At 40.2% G+C, this 12,723-nt stretch overlaps 1 protein-coding gene across 1 annotated transcript; it reads left to right on the top strand.

Moving 5' to 3' along the window:
• The first annotated feature begins 1,703 nt into the window (after positions 1-1,703).
• ric3a (RIC3 acetylcholine receptor chaperone a) lies at positions 1,704-12,601 on the top strand. Its single transcript, XM_034883087.1, has 6 exons — positions 1,704-1,915; positions 6,011-6,228; positions 6,479-6,554; positions 7,692-7,788; positions 9,263-9,420; positions 9,600-12,601. The coding sequence occupies exons 1-6, from the start codon at positions 1,798-1,800 to the stop codon at positions 10,385-10,387; spliced, it is 1,455 nt and encodes a 484-aa protein (XP_034738978.1). The 5' UTR covers positions 1,704-1,797; the 3' UTR covers positions 10,388-12,601.
• Positions 12,602-12,723: the final 122 nt, after the last annotated feature.

The raw sequence follows: 12,723 nt of genomic DNA, 5'->3' as shown, positions 1-12,723 counted from the left end.
CTAATTTATGATAAGACACAATTAATTCAATGTTACTTAAACTGAGGACCACACAGGTGTGCCAGTTGTGATTAGGAAGTGATGCCTTTATTAGAGCTGACTAAATGTGTGTACTAATATTGTAGCAAGAGGCAAGCTGTACCATTGCTAGTGAACTACAAATGTGGTAGAACTGCATGTTTTTTGGGGAGGGAAAAAAAATTCTAAAATAGTTAGACATCTCTATTAAAAATCATACATTACAATAAAGTACTGTTTGGACTCTGAGTAGGTGATTTCCAATCCTATCCATGCCATACCTCTGTACGTGAGCCTGCACTGCCACCTGCTGCTCTTTGGCATGAAACACACACCAGAGGGTCCACAGACTGACTAGGTTAATAGGTCATGTGTTGCATTCATCTAAATGCGTGCTCATAAATACCACATTTGTAAATGCAAGTTGTGCATTCAAGGGCTTTGCTTGGGAATACATAATGAATCCTGTAAAAAATACTTTTGGTGGCTGATAAGCAGAGGAATGTACAGAAAGACTTGCACATTTGGGGTGTAATCTCAAGCTAAACTTTACTGTAAGTACTCCACCCTCTGAATGTTAGAAGCGGCTGCAACAAAACAATAGAGAATGCATGCAGCCAAGGGCAAAACAATCATTGGTTCAATACAGTGTCATGATGGCTCATCTTTGGCATTTTAAGCAAGTTTAGTGTTAGCATTTAGAAATATGTGGAAAACAGCGGAAAAAAATAAAAGAAAGAATAACACGCCACAACATGACACTAGGACAATTTCATTGAGAAATATCAGCTAGTAATAATAACAACGTTAGGCCAGAGTTTACTAGATCACTATCAAATGAGAAGGACATGCCTGCAAACACACTTACGTCCTGCTTGTGTTTTTTTCTCTTACAAATCATAAAAGGGATCAACTTTACTCACTAAATTACACCATCCATTTAAAGCCATCAGTGTGTCACTTTTATCAAACCTGAATTACAACTAGCTAAGAGCTACCATGAAGTCACACACTGAAATCCTACGTTGTTTCACATGTCAATCAGCAGAGCACCTCAGCCTGACAAACACCCATAACACACACAGTAACACAGTGAGCTGCCTTACCTTGACCCATGTATCTCTTCCTCCTCATTTTACCAGCATTAGTTTGTTGCAGCGATAACCCTGAAAAAAATGTGTATGAAATAACCCAATTAAGCAAGGACTGCGAATGTGATTGTGTGCATCAAATGGGGGTACAATAACACAAAGCTAAAAATGTTAGGTCCATAATGTTTTTATGTCTCAATCAAAGTTGAAGTGCTCTGGTTGTTATTTTTTGGGTGGGACAAAATAATGATGGAGAACCTTGGATGAAATGGGGTTGGCATTCACAGAATGATGTGTCTTATCACTCAAGTAATCCAGGGAAAGGGGAATTTTGTTTCAAGAGTGTTTGACTTTCATAACCAAACAGTCAAGCTGGTGATTGATTATTGATTAACCGATTCATCGGTTGCAGTAGATTAGTTTTACTTTTTAGGGTATAATAACAACAACAATAACAATAACAATAGCAATAATAATAATAATAATAATAATAATAGCAATAATGCACTAGGCCAGTTGATTCCCTCTTTTGGGATTTGTGGTCAATATTTCCAACAGCACTTGAACGCAGCTGGTGTAATCTGGTCTAATCTGGGCAGGAACGTCACCAGATGAGAGATGACATCTGTGGATACTAGCTTAACTGTTCAAGTGAAATACACGCATGACTGTCATTTTGTGAGACAAAATGTCTATAACAACTTGCCAGAAGGTTACTCTTATATCATGCTCGGTTCTCTGTATTTCTCTTTTCCTGCCCAGAATGCTTTTACCCAAAGGGAAAAAGGAGATGGGACGGCCTGAGGGTAAGGCGGCTTATCAGATCATCATCCATCCATCCAACCATCTCCATCCCGCTCCACCTCTAATGTCTTTTTGTTGTTGTTGCCAGCTGTTACTCTGACTATACAGAGTGTGCCAGGCCCAAGGTCCCATCATAGATACACAATGGATGACAAAAACATGTATTTCACATATATTGAAGAATATGTATATGGAATATGTTGTACAATTAATAAAAGCGTTTACACCTTATGTCCACCATTTAAGTACTGACACAGAATAAGCTGCTGTGTTTGTTGATAGATCTGAGCTAAAGATGGAAGTGGACTCTTAATATAAATGTAGGGCTACTCAAATACTCTGCTGGAAAGTTAGATTGCAGCGTGTATGATTATATATCTGTAAATGGCTAAAGCATATATTAAGCAAATAGATACTTTGCGTCCTAAAAAAGAAATGTCCCTGTTCATGAGAAGGTTGTATTTATTTATCTTAAAGACATTATAGGTTAACTTTATGAATTTATTCATTTCGTTTTATCACAGGCTAGAAATAACTACAATTTCAAGACAAAAAAGGTTGTCAGTTAAAAGCAACATACTGACTTCCCCACACTAATCAAGAAGTGCCTTTGGTTCAGTTTTTCGAAAATTTAAATACTTTATTTGAATTTAATAAAATATAATCAAGATTATTTTATTGTCATTCCACAAACACTTTGGGAAGTGCAGTCTAGAACAAAATTGCGTCGCATTGGACCACCATAAAAACAAATATAGAAACCGACCACCAGCTAAAAGATGCAATTATAACTATTGTTAAAATACAATTTATAAACAAGATAGCTAGCATTTAAAAAAAATATGAGAAATGTAGAGATACACATGTACATACGCATATCCCACACATACCAATACATATACATCATCTGCACATTTTGCCCTTGAAAGACCACGTTGTTTGGCAAGATCCTCAATAGGTGGCAGTATTACCCCAATGATTCTCTCAGCTGACGTCACCAAACCTCCTCAGGGCTTTTTTTTGCGCTACTGCTCTCATGCCAGAGGGAGATGTTGCTTGTTAGCACACTCTCAGTAGTTCCCCTGTAGATGTTGGTGAGGAATCTTGGGTTGAGATGGGTCTTTTTCAGTCTCCTTAAGAAGTGCAGTGTTGGTTGGATTTGTTAATGAGTGAGGAGGTATGCAGGGACCAGGTCAGGTGGTTAGACATGTGAACGCCTAGAAACTTCATGTGCTCCACAGTCTCACCGCTGCGCTGTTAATGTGGACTGGTTTGTCACCAAGATCACCAACTCTTTGGTTTTCTCAACATTTAGGATCAAGTTACTGTTTTTGGCAACATTGTGTGAGGAGTTAAACCCCTCCCTGTAATTGCCGTCGTCACTGCCCTGGATGAGACCCACCGCTGTAATCAGCATTTAATAATGTGATTGGTGTACAGATGTCATGGATCAGAGGGCTCAAGACGCACCCCTGGGGTGAGCCGGTACTCAATAAAGTGGTGGATGAAGAGTTAGCCCCCACTAGAGGCCTTTTACTCAGGAAATCAAGAATCCAGTTCTAAAGGTGTGTATTCATCCCCAGGGGGCCCAGTTTTTTTAACCAGATGCTGGGGGATTATGGTGTTAAATAACAAACTGAAATCAATGACCAGCATCCGGACTCACGCAATCCTTCCCTCCTAGTGTTCCAGGCTCAGGTGTACTGCCGTGGCTATTGCATCCTCTGTTGAGCGGTTTGAGCAGTGAGCAAACTGAAGCAGGTCAAAGGATGTGGGCAAGATGGAGGTAATTTGTTCCTTGACCACTCTTTCAAAGCACTTCATTATTAGAGGGGTTAGTGCAATTGGGCGGTAGTCATTTAAACAGGCAATGGAGGACTTTTTTTGCACAAGGGTGATGGCTGAGGTTTTAAAGCAGGATTGCACAACAGCCTGACACAAAGAGGTGTTAAAAATACCTCTAAGGACCTATGTGAGTTGCTCTGCACACTGCTTTAACAACTTGGTCCGGTATTCTGTCCGGCCCTGAAGCTTTTCTGGAGTTCATTTTCCTCAGGGTTTTCAGGACATCCTCCGGGTCAAGGCTCAGCACCTAGTCATCATGGTGAGGGGTGGCCTTCACTGCAAGTGTATTGTTCAGTGCATCAAACCGGCCAAAGTAGTTATTGAGATCCTTCAGGAAATCAGTGTTGTCATTACAGTACAGGGGAGTAGGTTTATAGTCAGTGGCAGACTGGATTTCCTGTCTCCTAGTGTCTCTCTGGTCCCTAAAAACATCTTGAATGCCACTCTGATGGCTTTGTTTAGATTTACACAAGCAGACCTAAAGGCAACCTCATCACCAGATTTAAAAGCAGCGTTTCTGTCTTTCAACAGGGATTGCACTTCAGCTGTCATCCATGGTTTCTCATTTGCTCTGACTGTGATGTGTTTAATGACACAGACATCCTCCGTGCATTTATAGATGTAATTGGATACAGCATTAGCATATTCATTGATGTCTGTGCCCTGGCTATTAGTAGCCGCCTCTCTAAACACTGACCAGTCTGTACTTTTAAAGCAGCCTTGCACTGCCATCATGGCTCTCTGTGGCCAGACCCTCAACTGCAGGGCTTTATTCTGGTAAGCAGAAGTCTATATGTTGGTATTATAGCATGACAACAATCTGGTCTGATGATCCCAGACGGGGTAGGGGTGCTGCTTTCAACGCAGTCTTGATGTTAGTGTACACATCTTGTGTATTTTCACCTCTTACACAAAATCCACAGGCTGGAAAAAGTGGGGGAGTTCTTTTTTTTTATGTTCGCCTGGTTGAAATCCCCAGCAACAATGGGCTCTATATAGCCAAGTAACAAGTGGTTTATACTTTGTCAGATATGTTAAGATTGATTTATGTTAAAAATATTTAAAAAAATCTTTCAAAAGATAATAATTTGGAGCCCCCCCTGGGGTGACTCTGATGACTCCTTAGGGGTCCCTGACCTAAACAATGACCACAAACTACACAAATGTCACACAGTTAAAACAACATTTTCTATGATGGTTCGCATCCTCACAACACTGTAACAGGGTATATGAGCACTTTTCCTGACAGAGCTGGCAACCCACAATGCAATGATACAAGCGAGAAAAACAAGTATTTCTCGTACGTACCTCGTGACTCCAAACAGGGATACGTCTCTCTTCTCTTCAGCCATATTGCAAGGAAATTGTTACTTTCCATAGGTTTTTGTTAGCAGTTCAACGCGTCTATTGTGTTCAATTCATATTCATCATTACTTATAGTGGCACATGCTAACATCCTCGCAGTGCATTAGGCTACCAAGTACCAACAGGTGGCGCGTTTTGATTTATAATTTTATGAGCGATTGTTTGAGGTGTATCTCGCCAGTATATTGTGATAAAGATAGTTATTTTTGTTGGTGGGCATTTTCAAACTTCATTTTCAAACGACCATATTCACTGTTTGTACAAGCTAGCAAGCTAGACACACGGCATCCAACCAACGCTACTCAAGCTAACTAGCTAGGCTACTATACTTCACCGCACCTGTATCTCTGCTTTGCGACCACGTCTGCCTGCTAATGCAAACTTGATTGTAATTGGTGGAACAGACTGTCAATCATAAGCAACAGCCTATTATTGGTACAATGAGACGCTGAGGGCGGCACAGAGGACAGATAATTGGATTTATCTAACGGTTCTCAATAATCAGGTAAAATGTTGCTGATTGTAGAACACAGTAACAAACTGTGTCTGCAGACTCACCTTTCCAAGTTTGTTTGTTTTTTAATTGAAAATCTGGAACAGTGCCCGCTTTGATTGTTTCATCAAAGCCATAGTATTTATCTGACACCAGTGAATAAATGTATTTGAACCAAATGGGAAATCAATTTACTGTAAGGAAACTTGCAGTGCTGGCAACAAAAATAATTTAATTCCTCAATGATTAAACTATATACCCTACTCCTTCCATGTACATGAGAAAAGAAGCTATACATGTATCTCTGGTTGAGGCAGAGGTCGCTGTTTGGTATTCGCAGGAAAAATTGCTTTAATTATTGATAGATTGATTGATTGTTTTTTGTCTTCTCCAGTTGGACCGGGATTCTACCCTCCCGTGATGCCCCAGCTGTCAATGCCAGAGGACCCAGAACGGTGGGGTGTGGACCCTTCGTACTCCATGACCCACAGTGCTGAGGCCATGGCCAAAGTAAAAGGCATCGGACGGGGAAAAAAGTACAACCTAATGGCTCAAGCAATACCCATATATGGCTTTGGAATACTTCTTTACATCTTCTATATAATTTATAAGGTAAATACTATGACTGACCTGTTTGATAGGCAGCTTGTATGAATATAAAACTATATATTGTAGAGTACTGTACAGTACATGAGTATAAAGTGTTATCATGCAGCTTTACACTACACTATAGTATACTGCACTATAAATGTATGTCAAATAAATACAATAAATACAGCATGATGAGAAATGTGGTAATTTCTGTGACAGTGACTTTAAATTAAATGCATTACGCTAATCATAATCATTTTTCTGTTCACAGCTGACATGTAAGGGGGAGACTACTAAATCAGGAAACTACACAACAGTAACCAAGGCAAACATGGAAAATAGGATTAGTAAGTGTATTCCCCAAAACTATTTTTTTTCTTGATACATTTTAACAGCCCTAGGCTTTCAACTAATGTAATTTGAACTGTTCATGGACAATATGTTAATATTTGTTTTGATTCTTAAATAATTATTAATTAGTGGTTTAAGTTTCTTCAGCGAAAGAATATCCAGAGCCAAAAGAACAAGGGCAAATTTAATTGATTTATTAGGAATTTTGTGTGCTTGTGTGTGTGCATGTTTGTTTCAATTTGTGCAATTGCATGGAAATTCTTTATATGTTGATGTTAACGTTGTTGTATTTAAAATTTGAGTTAGGTTGTTTCTAGCAGCAACTTTGGTGGTAAGATGTTATTGCAGGGGGGCCTCTGGGAACTCATCTCCCAGAGTTCCTTTCAAAAACAAACAGTTTTGACCCTGATTACAATTTAGTCTAAATGAGCTAATGAGCTATGGGCTAATACATCCGTGAAGATAAGCGCCGTGTGAGGGGGACACACGGAGCCGTGGAGATGAAAGAGCTGGGGGAGGCCGTGGCTAGCTAAAGTGGCTAATCATGCTAACACAGTCAACAGTGCTAACGCAGTTAGGTGGAATACTAGCTGGGCTATCAGGGGAGGCGATTTTATCCACAGGGAAACTTGCAGTAGCACTGTTGCCCTTATTAGCATGTTAATTCACGTAGCATTAGCATCCAATCTAACCAATGTGACACAAACACCCTACTGGCCAGCCACTAAGGCAGAATATGATATAACCTCAGCTACTTATTCACCTCACCCGGGGAGTAAAGGGCCGAACACCCCAATTTTTTACCAAATGGTAAACAATAGTAATATAACAATAATCTGCAATGACAAGCTCCATCTGGGCAAACAGGGAAAACCCTCCCGTTCCGGCTGATGTAAAAAGCGCCAGTAACTGTGCGCTGCATTTAAATTTAGGGCTGGAAAGTGGCCACAGACAATCATATTGTATTACTTGAAAAAGCAACAAATGCATTTACTTTCATCCGTGGGTCATTTGCTCAATCACAACTGGTTTTACTCACTCTTTGATAGATAGGTACTTTTTATACAATTAACTACATGAAAATCTTACGGACAACAACTTTAAAATAGTGTTATCTGTTGTAAATCTTGTAGCACCCGATGAGCTTGTCAGGCTTCAGAAGAGACTTCTGCGAACAGAAGCAATGATGGAGAAGATTGTCTCTGCAAAGAAGCGTGGTTCTGGGAGCAGGTAAGACTTGTTTTTTTTCTTACCATCCTTCTCTTTACTGCCCATAGCACAGAAGAACCAGAAAAATAACCTATACTGGCATAACTCAGTAAAGACCTGGCATGGAAATAAAAGACAAAATTATTCAATGGTGGAAAGGCCACTGGCATAAGTTTACTTAACAGCTTATGTTTCTACTGTATTTCAAACAGCATAGGTTGTTTCAAAATGCAATCAAATCAAATGTATAAGAGCATGATTTTTCTAGTTGCTAGTTTGTTGGAAACTACTCATGTACTTTTGGACATGCTGATGCTAAATCATTTTTTTTTAACAAGCAAATAAAAACAGGGACTCAAAATTAGTTTTTTAGGATAACCCCGATGCGATCTATCATCTCGTTTTCAATGGGGTCCCAACATATAACACAATCATTACATAACATAATAATAATAATTCAAATCTGTATGAGTCACAATTCACTGAAAACACATTTACTCTCTGCCTCATTGAACTTAGTAAAGACTTTGAGAAATCAAGAAGAATCAGGAAATCAAGAAGAAAGACAAAATATGCACCGTAGCTATACACAGCAATTGAATGTAATACAGATGTAAATGGAAAGAACCATTGGCATAGAATGATGTACCGTAACAGCCTGTCTACAGAATGCCTGTTCACTCCATTATTGGCCCCATTGTACCAAATGTGGTTGCAGTTTCACCAGACATCCACTGGGGGTGATTGCAAGCAACTGCAAAATGAATTGGACTCCATGAAGCTAGATCTCAGTTTTGATTGTACTTTTTGCAAGTTCAAAATGGATTGTAGGTTGAAAGTTGAATGAACAAGTACCTATGTCCTTTCGGTTTCTTACAGGTTGAGTCGTTGTTGCCCATAACACGCTAGCATTCTGCTAATGAATGCTGATTGGTCAGTGAAGGACTGAGTTCGGCCAGAGATCCCGAAGCAGAGCCGGAATGTCATAGTGAATGTTTCGGCGTGTTCTTTAAAACTTTAGCAAACCTCTTTCTAGCATATGTTTTGACGGGGAGATCCTAACTTGGCAGGTGTGTTCTCGATGCCTCGAGTGAACAAAGGAAGTGACTCAACGCTTGGTGTAAAGCAGTATCTCCAGCCGCATAATGTGTATGACGTCATTGAGATTTTAAACAACTTTTTAGGCCAAAAAAGCCACTTAAAAGACTTCTAACAACCAGCAGGGTGTATTGTATTAGCCTCCCCTTTCAACATTCCAATTACTAGACAAAAAATTATATCCTGAGAAAAGTGGATTTTGAGTGGTATAGCTCCATAGAGTCCCATTCAATCTGCATTTGCCTGTGAGCGCCTAAAATGGAACTCTGGTGGAACTGCAACCAGTTCAGAAGCGGGAAGAATCGAGAGAGTGGAACTTCTTCCCTTATTAGAAATTCTTTGACCATAGCGTTGCCATCTTGCATGACTCTGCTTCATTATCTGCCCTGCTCTCTAGTGGCAGAAGGAGGAAGAGTAAAACTTCTATATCAAAGAAGGAGGAGAAATTACTCAAGCAACTTAGACAGATCACACAGCTGATTCAAGAGGGCCGGTTGGAGGCAGTCTCCCCAGAGATGGAGGCTGAGGAGGTCCCCTATTGTGCAGACTGGGAAGGTACATACATGCCTATATCTGAATCAATGAAATTGAAAATCGATATACAAAATCAACATTTGTTGCACTTATAGTTCCAGATTTTGTCTCCGGAGCATTCAAATCACAATTTGAATTATAAGAAGCTGTTTTATGCAAGCAAAATCTCATGTTGTACATCTTGTTGTACACCAATGCAGGCTACCCAGAGGAGACCTACCCAGAGTATGATGAGCCCTATAAAAAACGTGTATTTCACACCTTCACACTAGCTGAACCCCCTTACCAGCTCACCGCCGAAGCCCTGGCAGAGAGAATGGAGCAAGAGGAGGAAGAGATTATGGCAAGGAAACTATCCATAGTGAAAGAAGAGGATGAAGAGGCACAGGAAGAGGAGGAGTCGGAAGAAGAGGAAGAAGAGGATGAGGAAGATGAGGATAAAGAGGAAGAAGTGGAGGAAGTAGAGGAAGAGATAGAAGAAGAGGAGGAGGAGGAGGTGGACGAGGAGGAGGAAGAAGAGGATGAGGAGGAAGCAGAGAAAATGCAGTTGCTCAGTCTTCCTTCATTCCAGCCTGCTGCAGAAAGAAAGCAAGAGAGACTTGGCCTGCAGCTGAGCAAAGAGCTGCAGTGTCTTAATGGAGGGAAGAAGCAAATTAGCTTTAGTGACCACAAAGATGTGTTCCGCTACCCTAAAGAGGGTACTTATGAAGAGGAGGAAGAAGAGAAGCAAGAGGAGGTCGGGGAAGAAGATGAGGGCACAGAGGGGGAAGAGGAGGAAGAAGAGGATGAAGAAGATCCAGTGATGGAAGCGGAGAGCCTGCAGTTCAGCTGTGAGGGTTGTCCCAACCCGGAGGAGGAAGCAGAGGAGGACAAAGAAGAGTATTTGTTAGTGTCAGAGCCTCTGGAGGAAGACAGTCCCATCCATGCAGACAGGCCTAAGGAAGTCGGGGCGAGTGGTCTGAGGATGCGGAACAGGAGAGAGACGTAAAGAAGACTTTTCCAATTACCTAAAATGAGTTTTTAAACACACAGTGAACTTGTGTTCTTTAAATTGTACTCTGTTTATTACTGATCCCTGTGATGTGAAAAATGTACAACCCAAGAGGAATAGAGACCTGCAATGCTGCTGTAAAGTTATACTTATATGCAAATAACAGTCTCCTTTCACACCATCAATGTGGCAAACGCTTCTGATGGTTATTATTTTTATTTACCTTCCCAGCACACCCGTGGTCCACCCACACAGATGTTTTTCACTTATTTGCCTTATTAGACTCTTCAATGCAAACACGTGCTTGATTGACAGCTCCCTCTCTCCTTTCACTTTATCATTCTTATTGGTTAATTCCTGGCATAGCCCATGTGCAATCAGTAAGGTTAATTTAAAACACCTGTGTGGGTGTGCAGAACCTTTAACAGAGTTGAAGATTATTATAAAGTTAGTGACTGCTCATTTGCTTTTCAGCGTTAATCAAAAAAGGCTTTACAGTTCAAAATGAAAGAATGTTGTGGACCCGCAGAATGTTTGCATTATTTATCATCACCCTAGATTACTTTTACATGACAATGTTGTTATTATTTTTTCATCAGAAAATGTGTCACGTTTCACAGAAGCCATGGGTGCTCACATTGGCAACAGAGAACTGAGGCTTTGGTACAAAGTAATTATGTATATAAGTAGTTAATTAGTGTTAATAAGTCAATAACTACGCAACATTGTCATGCAATATCTGGCTCCACCTGGTGGTATTAAATGGTTCTACACTTAGGGATACTCCCTGTTGAGCTAATGTGCCACAACAGCTGAGAATGCACCACGATAAATAACATCCTGGGAGTATTATAGCAAGAGTCATCATAGATATAAAAACCCTTTAAGGTGCACACAATCAGAGTAGAAGCAAAGCAGGTGGAGGTGAAGAAGGTCTTGCAAATTGCCAGCAGTGATAATATCAGTACAATAAATGGGTCAATATAAAGATCAAATGTGAGCTTGAAGATTTATAAATACAAAAGAGTGCTGTAAGATAGGATGGGAGGGGTGAGATAGCTCTTAGCTGCCACAGCAGCACAACTTTGACTTCAATTGTCCCGCTAAGATAAAGTCATGCTTTTCGCATTGTTGCCTCTAGTGATTGATGAGATTAAGTTACACTTCATTACACGCCATCCTTTGAAATCCATCCTTTGCACTGGATCCAACTATTTAGCCGCAGCAAACTGCCACAGCACATGGGTCAGGGACTAACTAGTCTATGTCTACAACATTCCACTTCCGGGATTGTTCAGGTGCTGTTGGATTTCCCTCTTTTTTAGGCTGGATGTCCCGGAATACTGTGTGGACTAGCCAGACCCTTCTGCACAGTGCTGTGGAGGAAGGTCGGGCAGTGTGAGGGTAGGGATTAACTCGTCGTCAGGCAGCAACATCAAACATGTCCCTTTGACCAGTAGATCTTTGCTTTGTGGACATTTATTAGTTACTTCAAAGTATTGTCTTTTATAATAATATTATTATTTTTTTCACAATTATTTTTGGGGGGCTTTTCCTTTTATTAGATAGTGACAGTGGATAGAAAGGAAAGGGGAGAGATGGGGGAAGACACGCAGCAAAGGGCCGCTGCAGGAACCAGCCTACATGGGGCAAACGCTCCCACTGGGTGAGCTGGAGATCGCCCCATAATAATATTATTTATATAAAAACCGTGCAACCTTTTGTCACATTGTTGCAAAAATACCAGACTCACACAATAAAGACAGCATTATATCTAAACTTTGAATAAAGTGTCTCTGTGTATGTTTTATGTTCTGCTTTTTTCATCCAGCAATTAGGTTTCTAACTGTGTAAACAATCCACCGGATTTTACAAAACAAGCCGATACTTGCCACTATAGATTTCAACATTACAGTGATTGCAGTACATTGTCTGGCCAAATTAGGAACCACACGTACAACTCAACAAGATGACTGATACCAATTTTCAGGGACTGGACATTAAGAAAAGATGGTGTGTTCACTGTTACATTGATTTAAAAGAGGAGCAAATGGTAAAAGACCGCATCAAATTCATAAATGTGCGATTCAAAAGAGGAGGGTTAGGAATGCATTTTTTGACTCACTGAAGTTTTATTTTTTACAATGATTACCTGTGTCTACCACCACAGTAAATTGTACACCATTTACTGTACATTACAACGAGAGCACTGAAAACAAAAAAGTGAAAGAACCTTGGACACATGTATGAAAAGCGGACTTTACAGCAAGAGTATCAACAATTTTAAAATAGAAATTTAAGATAGTTAGAACACAATTAAGTACAAGAATAGC

Source organism: Etheostoma cragini, chromosome 1 (genome assembly GCF_013103735.1).
Source record: "Etheostoma cragini isolate CJK2018 chromosome 1, CSU_Ecrag_1.0, whole genome shotgun sequence".
NCBI classification, from domain to species: Eukaryota; Metazoa; Chordata; class Actinopteri; order Perciformes; family Percidae; genus Etheostoma; species Etheostoma cragini.
The sequence above is the reverse complement of the archived record's forward strand: the minus strand, read 5'-3'. Positions and strand labels throughout refer to the sequence as shown.